General features: G+C 35.9%; 2 protein-coding genes across 5 annotated transcripts; both read right to left on the reverse strand.

The window, feature by feature from the left end:
* Window positions 1–7,507: 7,507 nt before the first annotated feature.
* On the reverse strand, window positions 7,508–11,794 carry Miox (Myo-inositol oxygenase). Its single transcript, XM_011639038.3, has 6 exons — window positions 11,633–11,794; window positions 9,325–9,511; window positions 8,943–9,151; window positions 8,603–8,739; window positions 7,956–8,186; window positions 7,508–7,733 (listed from the first exon to the last, which is right to left on the reverse strand). The coding sequence occupies exons 1-6, from the start codon at window positions 11,648–11,650 to the stop codon at window positions 7,625–7,627; spliced, it is 891 nt and encodes a 296-aa protein (XP_011637340.2). The 5' UTR covers window positions 11,651–11,794; the 3' UTR covers window positions 7,508–7,624.
* Window positions 11,795–13,145: 1,351 nt separating this feature from the next.
* su(w[a]) (suppressor of white-apricot) lies at window positions 13,146–18,236 on the reverse strand. Of its 4 annotated transcripts, none has more exons than XM_011639031.3 (8): window positions 17,954–18,236; window positions 16,802–16,971; window positions 16,532–16,731; window positions 16,220–16,442; window positions 15,888–15,970; window positions 15,038–15,205; window positions 13,649–14,940; window positions 13,146–13,475 (listed from the first exon to the last, which is right to left on the reverse strand). In XM_011639031.3, exons 1-8 carry the CDS (start codon window positions 18,220–18,222, stop codon window positions 13,313–13,315), a joined length of 2,568 nt encoding a protein of 855 aa, XP_011637333.3. In that variant the 5' UTR covers window positions 18,223–18,236; the 3' UTR covers window positions 13,146–13,312. The 4 variants fall into 4 exon arrangements, with proteins under 4 accessions (XP_011637333.3, XP_011637332.3, XP_011637331.3 ...); XM_011639030.3 differs by having other exon boundaries at window positions 15,888–15,967; window positions 16,532–16,734; window positions 17,954–18,233; XM_011639029.3 differs by having other exon boundaries at window positions 16,532–16,734; window positions 17,954–18,233.
* Between the last annotated feature and the right edge of the window lie 165 nt (window positions 18,237–18,401).

The raw sequence follows: 18,401 nt of genomic DNA on the forward strand, positions 1-18,401 counted from the left end.
TCTCTCCTACGCGACGGAGGGTAGTTAGGTAGGTAGGAGAGATCCTCGACCGCAAATATGTCATAACTCACGCCGACCTCGCCGGGGAGTACTTACACCCCGGTATGCGGTCGTAGTCGCAGGCAGAGACACGGGGCATTTCTCGGAAGAAGGCGTAGAGGCGGATTGACACGTCTGACATAACGCCGGTGTTATCGTGAATTGTAACGCGAATGTTAGAGTAATGAGCCGGAGAGTTGGCGATTCGCGAAAGGCGCTACTGCTTTTCGAGGAATTATTAGCTGGAACCCGAATCTCGTTGTGACGATGATATATGTTCCCAGTTATACGTCAGATATAACAAGCCGTTATTTAAATCGGAGTGTATAGTGTAATATATAATTAAAATATAAATGTAATGAAATCTACATGGAAAGAACAGTTTTACTGAAATTTTTTTAAAAATTTGGAAAAAATTTTTTCCTCAGACGTAAATTTAAAAATAATTTTGTTGGATGTTTAAATTGATTACGAAAATGTCAAAAAATGTAAAAAAATTTTTATAAAAATTTTTATATATATTATTACCACGCCTACATGATTCTATATAATTATTTTGATAATTTAACAAAATTATTTTTATCTGTATTTGGCCAAATTTTTAAATATTTTAAATTGTATGCGACATATCTAAATGTGATGTAAATAAGAATAGGAAAATGCAAAAATATAACTATTGTCATCTTTATTTTGTCATCTCTGCAAATTCGAGAGTAATATAATTTTTTGATAATACTAATAATGTGATCTTCGAGCATTCGATCTTTCAATCTTGAAAGTTTACGAGAGATTAGGCAAGATTAGGCAAGTGACGTTGCTCTTGCATCCGGCAATATGCAAAATATTATCTTGCGGGAAAACTAAGTAGGAAAACAGGAAACTTATCGCTGCATGTTTTGCGACGGAGATAAAACCAGTTCGTGGGAAAATATTCGCGCGAGTTGCTTTACCGGAAGTGTCAGATTAATAAAAAGCAAAGGAAGAGAAAAAAATAGGAGTTGTTACATTTTCTGCCGACCGTAATTCGCCCCGATCCTATGTTGCATTTTACTGGGAAACCTGAGGATTCGCAGAACAGGCGGATAATGAGCGTGAAGAGTAATCGCACTCAGGTAGGTGGACAAAGAATGGTGGCCGCACCGATGTTGCGCGACTGTTACTGTCATACTTCACTACCCCCGCGTATTTCCGCGTCCAAGGATTCCGAGTGTCCTTCCGAGTCCTTTCTTAAATTAAAACACATTATCCCCAGATGAGATGCGATACCCTTCCACACGAGTTTATGATGGAATTAATGTGAAAAAATAGATCATCCCGTACGATTATAATAATAACTTGTCTGATGATATAATAAATTGCTATACGTAAAATTAAATTTGATTCATTTCTTAGAAAAGAAATATTAATTTCAATTATGAAATATTAAACAATAAATATATCCAAAGCTCATTTGACTTATTTTTACTCTGCCCTTCTTTTTTAAAAAAATACGTAAAAGATATTTTACATCTTATAGAAGAGATGTTAATTTCAATTAAAAATACTGAATAGCAAATCTACCGTCGAAGAATCGTTAAAATTCATCCCATATCTTTGAGCACGAATGTCGCAGTCACCGATATCAGTTTCGATCTCCTTTTCGACATTGCACGACACGAATTTCACCTGTCACGTTATCTTCTCATCGTCGCATTATATTTTAATGGCGTGCGAAAGGGATCAGGGACAATCATCTCAAATTCTTTGGAACAAAGACAAAGTCAAAAAGATGTTCGTTTACCTGTGAAATGTTCCCGAATTATTAAGTCGCGGTACCGTTAAATGGAAAGTGCAGGCAAATTGCTGTAAATTATCCGCAGATTAGTATCACAGATATTACTCGTAGATTTACGACACCTTTACAAATTTACATTTCCCAAAGTCTTATTCTTATATTATACTATGCTCTTTCAAGCCACGTCGATGTGTCATAAAGATACCACGCGTCACATCTTTTCTCTCTTGTTATATGTTAAGTGAAATTTATGTATTAACTTTATTATATACGTATCATATTTTTTTCTCGTAAAATTTTTAGTTTTCAAGAAATTTCAAGATAAATAAAATATTTTCTAATCCCCCTAAATTGATATTAATTCTAGCTTATTTTAATCTTGCTCGAAAGATAAAATTTTATTGCGACTCTCTTTCAATCCTGATAATTCCTTATTCCTCGTTATTTAACTTCAATTGAAATTTAGATGCAACTCCTACGGCTTTTATAGCTCCGCGAATTCCGCGTTGTAAAAACCTGACTTTCTCCGGGCGGCCGGTTAAAGAGAATCCTGCGAGAATCTTCGTTCCGAGAACTGTGTTCTACCGATTACCGCGAATTCTAATTCCTGCGAGAAGCATTCGGAGATCTCCCCATCGGAGCAGTATCCGTCATACGCTGCATCTCGTTGCGCTCGGAGGCCTTGGCGACCTTCGGCGAGGGTTGCCTATCCGGAGGTCGCGGACACGCGGATGGAGAAAGGGAGGAAAAACGGAATAGAGAGAAGGGAGAAAGAGAGGGGGGAGAGAGAGAGAGAGAGAGAGAGAGAGAGAGAGAGAGAGAGAGATAACACACCCAGAAAAGGAGGTATCGAGAATCGAGTGCCGTGTGTGGAGGTCTCGGTTACGTGGGGTCGCGTGGGCGTCCGTATGCGGCCGTGCGTGTGTATTGTATATCCGCGCGCGCGTCGTCGTCCGACGTTTCTCAGAAGTCGCGATCGCTTACGAGGTAAAGGTAAGGTTGCATGATTCACGAGCTACGTGACCTACAGCTAGCGTTTTCCCCGCTCCTTGTCCTTCCCTACCACGGGGGAGAGGGGGGAGGAGGTACGCGCGACCGCGGATACGAACGTAGGACACGAGTAGGTATCTTCTCGATATCGCGGATGGCGATGCGAAGAGAGAGAGAGTTGATACTGCCAGAATAAATGCCGTCCCGTTAATGTCCCGTAATGCCCCGTAATGCGCTGGCCGGCTGACTAAGCCAATTTCGCCGACACGCAGCTCCGGCGTTAGCTCAGCGGGGGAGAGGGTGGGTTCCTCTCTCGTTCTCGCGATCGCAATCGCCCGCGCCCCGCGCGTTTATGCGTACTCACAGCCGGCCGCTCGCTCGCTCGCTCGCTCATTCCCCATCATGGAATCGCCTCTAATTGGACTTCCAGGTAAGTCACCTGCGTCCATAGGAGTGCCCCGGGAACGATCTATCGGCTCCCACCTACGCTTCGTCATGATTCCTATCGCTCCCCGTCGCTCGATCGACACCCCGAACGCGGAGGTGGATTCTGGAGGAAATAGATACGAAGGTCTAGGACGTTACGAGTCTTGCAGTTTTATAAATATTACATCTGGGATAAATTTTATGTTAATAGTTATTAATATATTTCAATAATATTTTTATCATTAATATATTTCTTATGACCAGAAATTCATTCGACAGCATCTGTGATATTTGTATTTTGTAAAGTTTCTAACAATAATTTAATTATTTATACATTTATTTATATTGTTAATATTAATAACGCATAAGCAGTAATGTTTTACTAATTATGTATTAATTGTAAATTTATGTTTCTAATTATTTTCATTATTTTTTTAATGATATATCATTTATCTATTTCCTGTTTAAATGTCGACGTTTAACTTTATTTTGTCGCAAGAATGCGTTCTAATGGAACGCCGGAAGTCATTCAAACGGTCCGAGGAATCCTGACGAGGACGAGGAATCACGCAACGAGAAGCCACGCGACATAAGCGGAAGTCGGCGGGGCTGCGAGAGGCGAGTTTCAGGGTTTCATTGTAATTTGGACGCAAGGGACACGACAAATGCCGATGGATTATTAAAAATAAAGAAGCCCCAACGTTTGAACACGATCCCGATCGCGTCCTCGCGAAGTCTTCACGAGATGCTGTCGTGAGAAATTTAGTTTTTTACCTTTCTTTTCCGCGAATTTAAAAAGAATTTACTCGTCAACTCCTCAAAATTTAATTTGCTTATAATTTGCTTTAACAAGACATCGTCGAAAAACAATTACTTATTGTGAAGTCTTTTATTAATTACCGTATACACCGAAGAACTTATCTTCTCGCGAGCGCGTTAATGATTCGATAAAACTATCCCGACTTCAATTACATGTTTATATGTGATAAATTTAACTCGGAAATTAATGAAACGAGCGTCCCATCCATTTACATATACACGACCACGAATGAATATGCGTACGTATGTGTGTGTATATATATATATATATGATCGAACATGTCCGTGACTTCACGGTTACACGCCTCCACACATCGGAAGATCGATGTAACCCCGTTTCAGGTTGAGTAACTATATGGCCACGCCGACCTGTCGGCCTTTTATTACATCGCGCGCGCATCCCAGATCGGTGAAGGGAGGCGACCCTTCGCCGGTCGCCCTTCTCCCTTCGCGGTCTCTCGCGAGAAACGCACGTCGCGAGATGCTGAGAAACGGAAAGCCGACAATTATCCCCGGGGGCGGACCGCGATCGGTCGATTCGTTAATAAGCCGCGGCTCAGGGGCGATACGCCGGAATAATTTCACCTCGTTAACGAGGCGCGTAGTCATTAATTAAACAATAACGGCCTTTCAGATTCCCGATCGTTCGAGCCGCACAACGACTGGCGATCGTAAGAATCGCCACGCGGAGTCGGGGTTTAAGAGACCTCGCGCATACGCAAGAGACCCGTACATACCGTGAAAATATAAAAAAACGTGAGAGACGAAATTTTCTTTCTTTCTCGTTCACGTTACGATCGAGAAAAAGAAGCTCTTTAATTTGGGACGGGGCCTCTCGCGAGGCGAAGTCGTGGATCACGCGTCTCGCGGTCGGTTCATGAATATTTATCTATTGCCTACGGACAGGAGGGATTAGCCGCGATCAATTTTTGTCGTGGATTAATTAGAGATTAATTCAGAGCCTAAAATCACGAGAGGCGTGGAGGTTGAGATAAATAAAAATCTGTGCGTGTGCGCAAGGCGCGCGGCGATTATATTGGCCGTCGCGTAATTGCGAAACAATGGGATTAGAATGTCTCGCAGATATCTCACGTGCACTTTGTGTGCATATTCGCTTGTTAAACGCAACCGACAATTACCCCGTACAAAAACAACGGCGATCGATCGAACCGCTCGTTATAACAAGCCTATCGAACACAGGTACTCTACGAGAAAGATTAAGAGAGAGAAATGCTGGTTTAATTCCTCGTAACTTTTACCAAAAGGTTATCGCGCATTTAATACTTTTTTTATATGAATATTCATCCGTAAAGGTCATCTCATAATAAATTTAAAAGGATGTAATGGCTAATGATTTATGAGGATTACCCAGCAGTCGCAGTGACGTCCTTAACAAGTCCTTTTTCAAGTGATAAAATATTTTAACAATAAAATAGATTAAAATAGAATCAACACATCAACGAGAAATTATTTTCGACAATTTAAAATAAAAAATTTTTATAATAATCCTAATAAAACTATAGTTTTTCAGTTATGAATAAAGCTCCAATTGTTTTAGAAATATTAAATAATTCAATATAAAATTAAAATCGAATATCAAAGAGAAGTTATTTTTGACGGCTTCCTTAAAAAACATATCGAGGTCTTCGTAGCCAAATTTTAAGCTTGATTTCATTAATTCATGAATCGAACTTCAATCGTCTTTGAAATATTAATTAAAATAGCAGCCCTCAATTTAAAAATTAGATTAAAATCAAATATAAAATTGAAGAGAAGATATTTTTGATAGCTTCCTTAAAAGACATATCGAGGTCTTCGTTAAGTTAAATCTGTTGTTTTTTTTAATTCATGCAAATCGAGTCTCAATTGTCTTTGAAATATTACCGAAATAGCAATCTCAATTTAAAAAGTAGAAAATCGAATGTCAGATTGAAGAGAGGATATTTTTAAAAGACATATCGAATGTCGTCATAGTAAAATCTCACGCTTTAATTTCTTTAATTCACGCGCTAATCCAGCTTCAATTACCCTCAAAACGTATCCGTGCAAGCTCTTTCTATCTCTAAATCGTTGTCCTGGTTTCTCCGCGACGCTTTCACGTGTTTTACACTTATAAGGATGTCGCGCGAAGTACAATCTGAAAACTTCTGGACGCAACGCGAAGGCACGGACACTATGAAAATATAACTGCAAGATGAGACATTTCTGTCACGTAGTCGTGATAAAGAGGCACCATTATGACAATGCAACGCCGTTAGTTTATCGGAAACCGTGGAGCACAGTAGATTGTCCGGTTTATTGAAAACTTCCTAGGCAGTGCCGCAAGTTCAGCTTTTACCGTATTCATAAGTGTGACAACGCGCGAGAAAGTCACTCGTCGCTCGAGTCATTAACTATATCATCTTACGTAATTGTGCTTTGGATTACGCTTTCGCGGTTCAAAAAAATTTCAAATAAAAAAATTTTTATATATCGCGATTAATAACATGCGATCAAGTACAATTGTTGAATTCGGCTTTTCTTATGGCTTATATATAATGTTGTTTAAATTATATTTTACACGCAATATATTATACATTATGTAATCGAAAATTATCGGATCTTTCAACAGGATAGAAATTTAGATTTCTCACTTCGTTCGCCAAACACGGCTGTTACAGTCATAATGAACGGTCTATCTACGATCGTTATCGTACCAATAATAAAACGATCTCTATTTTCAGATCGAATTAATTATCCTTAAGCTCTTGTACCGTTTAATTACAGATTATGGCTATTAACGGGTGACCTTACGCGCGATTTACCTTACGTGCGCGAATACGCTGATAAAAGTGAGCAAACCAGTTCCTGGAGAACGAATTCTTCGTTCGAAGTATCGTCGGGCCCGCGTGAATCAAGCTCCCCTTCGCGCGTACCATTTAACGGTCGGATTACTCATCTAATCGAGACAACCGCGATCTTTATTATCGCGCTGGGCAACGTGTAAGCTTAATCAATTTTATACGCCTAAAAAGCCGCGTGCGTTTTCGGAACCGGCGTGAGCGCGATCGCTCCGCGAATCGCGTGCGGGAATCGCGGAAGAATGCGTCGGTCGGTTATTACGAATAACAATATAGTAATTCACAGTGGGGATGTCAGATTTTCTTTCAAAGCACCGCGAATTATATTTATCGAGGAGATATAACATAAAGTTCCAGACATGTACAGTTGAATTGCCAGACATTTGGATTGTTGTTGAATTTGACTTTTCTTTTATTTAATGTTGTTTAATTTATTTTAATAAAGTGTATTTTAATAAAATCTATTGAATAAAATCGGTATCGGTATATAATATAAATATTATACTGATATAAAAATGTAACCTTTATATATATATATATATATATATATATATATATATATATAAAATCTTATAAAAATAAGAAAATTCTTCGTATGTCAACATAAATAAAACATACATTTTGCAATAAAATAAAATCATATTATTCGCACGTAACAATCGTCATTTAAAATGCCATATTAATATACCTTATATATTAAGTATCAAATTACGAATATATACAATTGGAATAAAGATTACCACTCAATTACACCAGGGAGGTATTTATCAATCAATTTCTCATAGTAGGGCCATAATTTCTCAATGTCTGGAACGGCGCCGCTCTTAGTGTAAAGATCAAATTTACTGTAACAATTTTTAGTTAAAATTAATCACTAATATTATATTTTTCTAACTCTAATAATAATAACTTAACTCTGATTAGAATTTATTATTATTTGAATTTTATTATAAATTGAATAATTCTTATTGTTTATGTTCAATAATTGAATGTAGATCGCTTGAAACAATTAGCTTTAGATTGTTTTATATTTTACTGCATTCAGATTATCGTGACATTTAACTTACTTAAATTCCACCACCCATTTCAGCATTTCCAAGTCCTTTGGAGTGCAAAAGTGCATGTAGTCACCTCCGGCATGCCAGGGGTAGAAAGAGTGAAACCGAATTATAGCCAAAGCCTCCTTCGGTAATTTACTCTTATTGTGCACGAGTAAGCGGTACAAGTATTCGTCATGGCCCCATGACATCATCAAATTGGATATTCCACACTTAGGTTTGTACATGCCATATTTTGTGCTGTAATAAAAATATATCCGATGTAATACGTAATTTTTGACGCAGTTGTTTTAGTTTAACATATCAAAATTTTTGTCCCTGCTATGTAAAAAATTACAAATTCTACATCAATGTTACAAATAATTAAAAATATATACATTTTTCCTTACTCAATTATTAAAATTAATTATAATGTATAAAATTAATTATATATATAAAAACATAATTATATATATAAAATTACTCAGTACATGATAGTATTTTGAGATAATATTTTTTTATCAAATTGATTTGCATCAGAAATACTTATTTATATTATTTCCGTTATATTATATTTAATATTTTACATTTTTTCGCATCATTTTTTTAAAGGATATTTTTAAAGGATATTTTTTGCTTGATGATGAAAAATCTATCAAGAGATTATTTGTACTCACTTATAACGTGAGTCTTTGCCATCGGGATTATTGTCAAAGCTCGTCGTTCTGTATACGATGGAATCACCCCAGGCGCAACCGACGGGGAATGTGTCACCCACTACAGCCCATTGGGGTTCTCCATAAAAAGCCATCACCTGCAATCATGTTAATCGATTATATGATGATAATGTTTAATAGTTTAATATACATAGATCGGAAAAGAATCATTCATTTCGTTCATTTTACACATATTATTTTTGCAAAACATTTTCTTTGAAACATCTTGTTTATTTAAAAGATTTATATAGGTTAATATAACTAATTATTTACTGAAATATATTTTTACATTTTGCCTCACCTTGCCAAGATCATGAATTAAGCCGGTGAAATGGAACCAGTCCAAGTCTGGATGCTTTTCTCTGATAGATTCCGCAGTTTGAAACGCGTGAATGATATTAGGCATGTTTGTGTCCGGGTCGCTCTCGTCCACGAGATCGTTTAGTTTGAGCAGAGCATCTTTCACTGTCATTTTGAATTTATTAAACCGGAGCCAATCTCTCATGCGAGCTGTAAGAAAAACAACATTTCTAACATTTTTTCTCTATTTTATTCTTATATTTTAAGTCACATATTCAAAACAATGCAACAACAAAAAACAAATCAAGTAAAAGCTATAAAAGTAAATAAAATATAAAAGCATATAACAATATATAATTTCCCTTTGTTATTAGCTAACTAACATTTCACGAATTCGACAGTTTGATTGGTGTGCATTTCTTCGTAAGTTTTGCGGACACGTTCCTTGATGGGATCCTCAGAATCCTCTTCGAAATTACGGAATTCCCTCTGTAGCTTTCCGGAATATACTGGTTCAGGTCGAAGCTGCTCCGATGGATCCAGCAATGAAACGTGGCCATTGCTTTGTTGCTACAAAAGAATAAATTTGTGCCTCTAGTTATTTCCTTTATAAATTATATGCTTAATAAATTATTGCAGTAATTACATTTTGTGTGCATTTATGATTTATTTTATATTCGTATTTTTTTATTAAGTATATTTTTTTATTAAGTGTGGGATGTCCCAAAACTAGGATATTCTTTTAAGAGTGAATTCTTTCTGGAATATTTTAAGATGAAAATCTTAATATGAAAAAAATATCGAGGTAACTAATAGTTTCTAAATTATTAGCGATTATCTATAAATTCATAATTAATTCAGTTATCTACTACGATATTATCATTAAAATATTTATCATTAAAAATTATCATTAAAAATTTATATACTACGAAATAAAGGTGAACATTATGAATTTATTTTGACACATGCTACAATATCTCGCTATTAAATTGATATTTTTTGATATATTAATTATGTACAAATGTAATGTACAAATAGGTTCCGTATAGAAATATACAAGCAGAAATAATTTCTTAATAAAAATATCATTGTATATTTATATGAAAATCTCATTATATGAAAATCTCATCTCATAAAAATATCATTGCATATTTATATGACGTTGTTGCAGATGGTACCACTTTTATTACTTATCATAACATCATGCTTGAGCGCGCGAAATATCATATTCTATTCGTGAAATTCAATCGCTGATAATTTAAAAATTATTATAGCTTCGACATTTTCATATTTGGATTTTCTTAAAATATTCCAAAGAATTCACTCTTAAAAAGACATTCAGTGGTCTTGAGACACTTTGTATAAAAACATAGTTTTGTATTTTATACTTTGAAAATCTGATTTTTATATAAAAATATTCATATATTTTAATTTTTATAGCTATCTTCCATTAATGTATAGAAAAATATATATAGAATCCAAAAAATCCTCGTAAAGTCGTAGTAAAGCCAAATATGAAAAAGTAGATGAATCATCTACTGTGTTATAAGTAAAAAAAAATAATGAGTCACTGTTATACTATAGGATACATTGTATCATGTTTAACTAATGAAACGGAACGAATATTGATAAAAGTTTATGTTAGCATAACGCATACCACACAATAAATGAAATACTTTTTTGTGTTAGATTTAGTTAGATCAATGACCTAATTATATCATAAAATGTTAAATATTTATAATTTTATACCTTCAAATAAAATTATGCATAATCATTATATTTCCTTATTATTTTATGATTTTTATGTTATGCTGATGAAGATAGATAAAGATTGAAAATTTTCTCTCATTAGAGAATAAATTATTAATAAAAATTTGGGTTTCCATCTTTATTTTGTTTATTCTTAAAGTTTATATGTTCTATATTGCTTTACAAATAACGAGTCTTCTATTAATTTATTTTTGTAAGAAAATTCATTAAAACTATATGATGTCCATGTGATTTTTTTTACTCTTAGAGATGTAAAATACGTAAAATTTGACGATCTATTTTTTTCTTTCTTGGAGAAATCTTCTTCAAAATATCATGAAACCAAACTCATAATCTTTTCTGAAGATTAATACGAGATGTATTGCGAAAGATTAATAAAAAAAAATCTTCGTTATTGTGCGTCAGCGCTTATCTGTCTAATACACATACGCGGAAAACGGGAACCACGTGTTTATGGAAATTTTATTTACACGACATAAAAGAGGATTTGTAATGTGTATAAATCATGATAAAAATCAATATGTATTGTGTAATAGTGTATTCTTTTTTTAAACACAAATATCTTTGGCTCATGATGCAAATTGTAAAGTACATCGCACAAGTTTTTATAACGCAAAATAAACTGTATTCGGAAAAAAATTTCGACTTATATATTTAATACATAATAATTTATATAATTTATTTAAAAAAATTAAAAAAATGATAAAATTGTAAATTTAGAAATAAGCTTACAACAATTTATTATAAGTATTTGTTCAAGCACGCATCAATATTAAATTTTAAATTTAAAAATTGATAAAATAATAACAATAATTTATAAAAAGATGTAAAATAATAAAATATTTTGGGAAATATTTTTAATATATTACATTGTTAAATATCGAGTTCGATTCATTAGAAGCGAAATTGAGATGTACTTACAGTTATTGTGGCAGACATTCTACGGTCACTGATGATTGCTCGATCACTAGTGAAAATGCAACCGCCGTCTGACTTATCCTGTGAACTGTGAGTTTAACTTATAAAGTCGAAGACAATTCACCCTTGATCTCCATATCGCTTGATGGTTTCAAAGTAGCAGTGGTGGGGGTTGTAAGCACAAATGTCAAATCACATTGCTACTATCTATCACATCCCCCTCCTTATTACACGATGCCAGACTATTGTGAACACGAATACTACAAATTGGATGAATTTGTCATAAATTTTTATCAGATTCCAATCTTCATCTCCAACGTGCAAGTCGTTGCATTAATTAAATTTAGTTCGATCTTCGTTTAATATGCGATAATAAAATTATTGAAATATATCTAAGATCGCTTTCAGTTGCTTGAAAAATTTCCGACGATCGATTCAAGTCAAAGTTAATTTCTTAGATAAGTAAATGACGTTGCATTAAAAACAAAATACACTAATTATCGCGATAATGTAGAAATTGTGCCGAAACTGATATAGAAGGATATCATTTATCGTCGGTCATGAATGACACTCTTTATATGACGAAAGAAATTATGATGCAGCTCTATGAACGCTTTGAAAAAAATTTACGATCGGAAATTTCTTTATTTCTGCCATTTGTTTTCAATGAATGTCTTGTTCATATTCGTCCGCTGGTTAATTGAACAAAACAGCGAATTCCACAAAATGACAAAATATTATAATAATATATTCTAATAAGAATTTTAAAAAGTACCTAATGATTTTTAATAATTTTTAGAGCAATACTAGTTTGCTCTCTTTTTTTAACAAACGCAAGACAAAACAAAACAATCAGATGCCGATAATAGCACATCTAAAAATAAAATTTCTAAATTGTCTATTGATAAATCAGCAATTTATAATGTACTGATAATAGACGCATGTTATAAATAGTTCATTTAGCTGCATTAAACCGAATCGGTTCGAGATGATCGACTGATAGTCGACACAATCGACGTGCGAATTGATGTCAAATATATAATATAATTGATACCATTTCACGGTAAGTGGATTCAATTGTCACATGTTTATGAGTTGCGCGTGGTGCCTCTAGATCTTTAAGAATTTGGCGATCTGATGTTGTCGCGCACTAAACGACAGGACGATAAAGAAATGGTAACATTCGCATTCCTTGGACAAGAAACGTAGTATTTGCAACATGTGGAAATATCCAATTTGATAACCTTTGATATTGCATAATATCAGCTCATACGACAATCAGGAAACTTTTTAGCGCGTGTTCAAAATGTTATTCTGCAATTCATCGTAAACTTGATGTTTTTTTCATGTGGCGCTTGGAATAATTTACGTTTACGCACAAACTCACTTTGCAGATATCTATAAAACGCAGATATTTATAAATATATTAAATATGCGCGGGAAGAATGCACGATGGAATACGGAGAAAGATGTATGGTAAGAGACGCAGAAGATGGATTGCAAACGTACAAACATATGAAAGATCGAAGAGTAAATTTTGTTGCGTTTTTGGTGACAAAAATCGTATCAAATTTGTCATTACAATATGTACGTCATTATGATATACATTTTCTATAATAATAATATATGTGTATGTACGTATATACATTAATGTAAATTCATTTGAATCGAGCAGAGATGTCATCAAGGCGAACTGGAGTCCGAATAACTCGTATTGCTTTCCCGCCGTCGTGAATTGTGCCGGTGTCTGTGCGAGGGACTGCGCGAACGGGATCTATGTCGCGAAGATGATTTCTTGCTTTTCTTGGATCTATGCGAGCGAGAAGAACTCGAACTATCATAATTGCTGAAACATAATATATATTTTGTGAGCTTAGCATTAAAGAGTGCAAAAATTAAAAAAAAAAATTAGCTAAGTAATTTATTGTAATTATACAATGAGTATGCTGTTTTTAAATAAATATTAAAATGTTGAGCTTCATGTTGTTATTTTTATTATAATTGGATAATTTTATTTACCTTCGGTGAGAACTTTTCTTTTTCTTGTGCTTCTTATGTAGTTTGTGCCTATCCGAGCGACTTCCGCTTCGACTTCTGGAGCGTTGCCGCGATCTCTTGCCGCTTAAATCTGCGCTCTTCAATCGGTCCATAAGTGAATTACTACATGTCTTCGTATCTTGCGAGGACTTGTCCTTGTTATCATCAAGAGTTGGCGACGGCACGGAATGTACTTCGTCTGAATCGTCTTTTCGAGAATTTGAATTCATTGTAGTGGTAGTAGAACCGGTCTTAAGTGCCGGCGTCTGGATGTGACTGAGAAATATAGCAGCTCTCTTTTTTCTCTCGAGCTGCAACTGCCGTTCCTTGGAAAGTAGTTTATCCCGCGCGGCCGCTGCCAGCTTATCCTTAATCCTGTCTTCTTGAGCTTGCTTATGTCTGATCTCTTTTTGACAATCTTCGAGAATATCGTCCGTCAAATCTACCAACTCTTTATCCTCGCTCTTTGGTTTCTTTTCCGATTTCGGTAAGTCCTTGTCTCCGACAGCAATCAAAAAATTCGGATCGGTTGTACTATCTTGAGGTGAATCTGGTTTCGAATTGGCATCTTTTCTGTCATCCTCCGCTTCTTCGTCACTTTCTTCCAATGGTAACGCGTTTCTTTTTTCAATTACCGTACTCTCTCCATCTTTCGGCTTTTTGATGGAGAACGACACAGTAGTGATCTGTTTCGCGGATCCCGCGCTTTGTTTCCCTTTCGTGTCACCGCCGTTCTTCTTCTTCGCCTGTATCATCTTCACTCGCTTTTGCACTTCCTCCATCCGCTGTTGTTTCTTCTGCAATTCCTCCAACTTTTTCTGCTTTTCTTCTTGCGGTTCCTGTTTCTGCAACAACTGCTCCTCCGTCAACACCTTTGGATTTATCGCGCCCTCGTATACCGTCAGCTTGTGCGCGTAATAACCATGATACTGATGTGACAACTCCAAAAAATTGAATCTAGGATCTCCCTTATTCTTGACAATTGTTTCAAAGTCGCGTCCATTCTTTGCCACGTAACTCGCCATCTTATCGATGATAATTTGAACGTCCGCCGGTGGTACGATAAAAGACGGCCTGCTCAAAGGCTTTTGCGCAGGTATCCCGTATGGTACCAACGGTGTGGGTGCCTCTTTGGGCGAGGCAGCTTGCATAGTTGTCACATCGTTTAATATGGATGGTATAGCAAGTTGCGAGGGCGATTGAACTTGTCCATTTGATCCATATATAACCGGACCGTGTGAGTACTGCATGGGTGTAGGATAAGGAGGATAATTCTGGAATATGGAAAATGGTAATATAGTAAAAACAATGAAATTGATATTAAAATGCTTGGTTAAATTTTTATGTATTCTACTATTGCTAAAATTATACCTGGGGTGGTACTGGATGATAATATCCAGCAGATGGCATCGATTGCATTGCCGGGTCCAATACCTGCGGTGCCTTGGATGGTGGTGGTTTCCCTGTGATCTTGTTCACGAGCATGGAATACGCGCAATCCGCCGATGGTTTGTACTGTATGCTCGGTATACTAGGTGCCTATAAATGGAAATAATTCTCTCATAGTAGTCTCACATTTAGCTAATTCTTAATTTATATTATTTTCTACAGTATCCATCATAGTGAAAATTTTTTAAGGACAATATTCGAGATATTGTTATATTTATACTGTATTTATAATTATAAATCTTTAAAATTTTATAAGAATAATTTAAACAGCAGAAAACGAGATTGTTTCAAAAAGTTTAAAAATAATTGCATTATATATTTGCAAATTTTAAGAGTATTTAATTAAATTCCGTAAATATTTTTTTATTAATAATGAAAGGAAAAAATAATAATAAACAACGTTTATTGCATTTCTGAAATATCGCACGCGTGTGAAAAGAATCAATACTTTAAATGGTAATAAATGAATAAATAAAAAATGTATGAGAGTAGGTCCAATGCATACCAGAATCAGCCCTGGAAGCAGAAATATTTGACACATAAATTAGTGTTGCAGAGTATTATTTTACATTTCGTCCTATTGTGATCCATGTGAATTTTGAGATTGCCATTCTTAAAAATAATTCAGTGTGGTCCAGCTAGGATCTTCCACATTTCAAATTACCCGAACATAAAATTCTTCCGCATGAGAGCGCAGGGATCGCTTATGCATTTTTAAGAACAGATTAATGTACAACGTGCAAAATGACATGTGTTACCGTGCAAAACGTACCGCTTCAATCTTCGTAAGTGATGACGCGAGACTCGGATGTAGGTATGGCTCGTCATCTTGGTCTGACTCTTCCTCCGGTTCTACTATCAAGAAAAAAAGGATAACAATGAGTCTCACGCGCATCTCAGAATTATTAAGGTAGATTACGTATGTAGATTACCAATTAGATTATTAACAAAAATTTATAGCAATACTTACGGCAAGAAAAACTAAGTAGAATCAAAGTAGGTGTGGGTAATCAAATCCTGTTTTATGTCGCTTCAATTACTTCAACTCAACTTCAATATAATTACTATAAGACATCGCTTGTTATTAGAAAATAATATGCGTACCAGTTTCTTCTTTTTCAGGTTGCTTTTCAGGATTATATTTTCCACTCTTGATAGCATCGAGGACATATTTGTAATACTGATGGAGCGGCTCATCTATCGATAGGAACGCAAACTGTGGATTGTTTGCTTGTTTCGTCTTTATCAGGATTTCCAATTGGCTTCCATGTTGACTTATAAACAGCGCCGTTTTCGTTATAATGGCATTCAGTTTTTGTGTTTCGGGCTAAACATAAAAACATTATTATCAACATTAATATCATTATCCAATCAAGTTTGCAAATATAATAAAGTAAATGTGAAGCGAAATCTTACCAGGACCATTCCTTCGGGAATTTCCAGTTCAGGAGGCGGTACGAACGCCTGATCTTCCTCTTGCGAGCCCTCCGATTGTTTCGGGCTTTGAGAATCCTCGCCGGAAGCTTTGTGACCATTCTCATCTTCGTTGTAATTATACCCCATTTGATTGTACGAAGGTTCGGAATCCAGTGCTTGATGCAACCTCTTTATCTCCTCTTCTACGATAAAAAATAAATGAAAAAAATGTAATTAAAAATTAAAACCTTAGAAAGAAAGATATATTACCATGATACATAGACTCTTCTGCATCATTGTTGTAGAGAGATCGATACCGCTCCTCGTCACAGAGTTGCTCTATTTTCAGTTCTTCCTCAGTAAGTATCGTCCTCTGATCGAAACCACCTGGTGGTGGCTCATGAATCCATAAGTCAGCCAGTGCCCCTCGGCCATCGTATCTATACACATACAATACACCTGTTAGAGAAGGAAGATGATATCGTTTTAAATGTTTTCATGTACAGTTGGTCACAGCATCTGTAGAAATGTTAAGTCAAGGAGTAAGTCCCACCAAAGTGATTTCTCTGAAATAGAACAGAGCTGTAGAAAACGCCTCGAGCAATGTTTCTATCTTTGCTATTATTTTTACAGGATATCGATATATTCTAATAACGTGAATAAACATTTTTTTTAGAAACATAACTTAACAATTATTTCAAATAACACAACTGATTTTTCATACTGATTTTTTTTAAGTTGTAACAAATATTTGTTCATATTCTCAAACTTCTTGAGTGTAACAGATACTTTATCCTGTCTTACATCTTTATGCGCGGTAAAAAATAGTAAACATAGACATAATTCAATATTGTTGATAAAAGTGACATTGATTAAAAGGGCAGATCTGATGATAAATAAATTTGCAACAAGACCCTACGTGCTTCCCGAGGCAAAGCTGAATCTAACGTGCCAATACATACCGTGCTGAGCGGTCGTATAATACCTACAACCGTCAGCTGCCGTTTGTCTCTCAACGCCGTGTCTCACCTTGCTGCTGCACAGACGGCCAGCCATAAGCGTCACGTCTCACCAGAGCACCTGACTCTGCGCCCGTGCAGAGCGCGTAAATCGCGCTGCCACACTGCAGCCGAGAGTGATAGAGAGAACACCTGCGGAAGCCTTAAACAGTCTCCAGTTTGCTTATCCAGAGATTAACGATGAGAGGGAGAGGGGGTGGCGCCCCGTTTCGCTTCTAAATGCAGTACTTGGTTTTGATTTTTTTTTTTGCGAATTTCGTTTTTTTTTTTTTTTTCGGACGGAGAGAGTCAGTCTTTTTGTTACGTTTCGTCGATCGGGGAAACGCAACGTTAACGGTGCGTGGTCTTACGTATGAGAACAAATATCCTAGATGAGAAATTTGTCTAGGTTAGAGGAACGGACCTGTCTATCTTCAACGTGTTATCGCCCATCCATGGTATCAAATGCTTTCCCTGATCAATCATTTTCGCCTTGTCATCATCGCGAAATAATTTGCAGCTATATCCGAACACCAACAGCTCCTGCGGTTCCTCGTCGTTATTCTTTTTACGGAGAATGCCCGAGTCTACCATCCACCGTTGGCTTTTCGACGACGCCATTTTCCGATTACACCGACGACCGTTCCGAGCTCCGAGCTCCGAGCCTCGACTCGTGCACGGTTGCCGCTTCATAGGTGAGGAAAAAAACGCGCGTCGCCTCCGCTTCCGGGATGCGCGCGCACATCGCCAGTCCGTCGCACACGCGCCCTTGAGAATCGCCATTTCCGAATTAATAATCTTTTATTAAATTAATTGCCGATTAAATTAACTATAATTTCGATGAAATGACTTTTAGAAATCTTGCCAACGTT

The sequence above is a fragment of the Pogonomyrmex barbatus genome, unplaced genomic scaffold, assembly GCF_055798465.1.
Source record: "Pogonomyrmex barbatus isolate J1 unplaced genomic scaffold, ASM5579846v1 scaffold1, whole genome shotgun sequence".
NCBI classification, from domain to species: Eukaryota; Metazoa; Arthropoda; class Insecta; order Hymenoptera; family Formicidae; genus Pogonomyrmex; species Pogonomyrmex barbatus.

Coding starts and splice junctions, on each gene's coding strand:
- Miox (XM_011639038.3), bottom strand. Junction 9,152..9,324: donor AACTGTCGAATTCGTGAAAT/GTTAGTTAGCTA, acceptor TTTTTCTTACAG/CTCGCATGAGAGATTGGCTC. Junction 8,187..8,602: donor GGCAAAGACTCACGTTATAA/GTGAGTACAAAT, acceptor TTTTTATTACAG/CACAAAATATGGCATGTACA.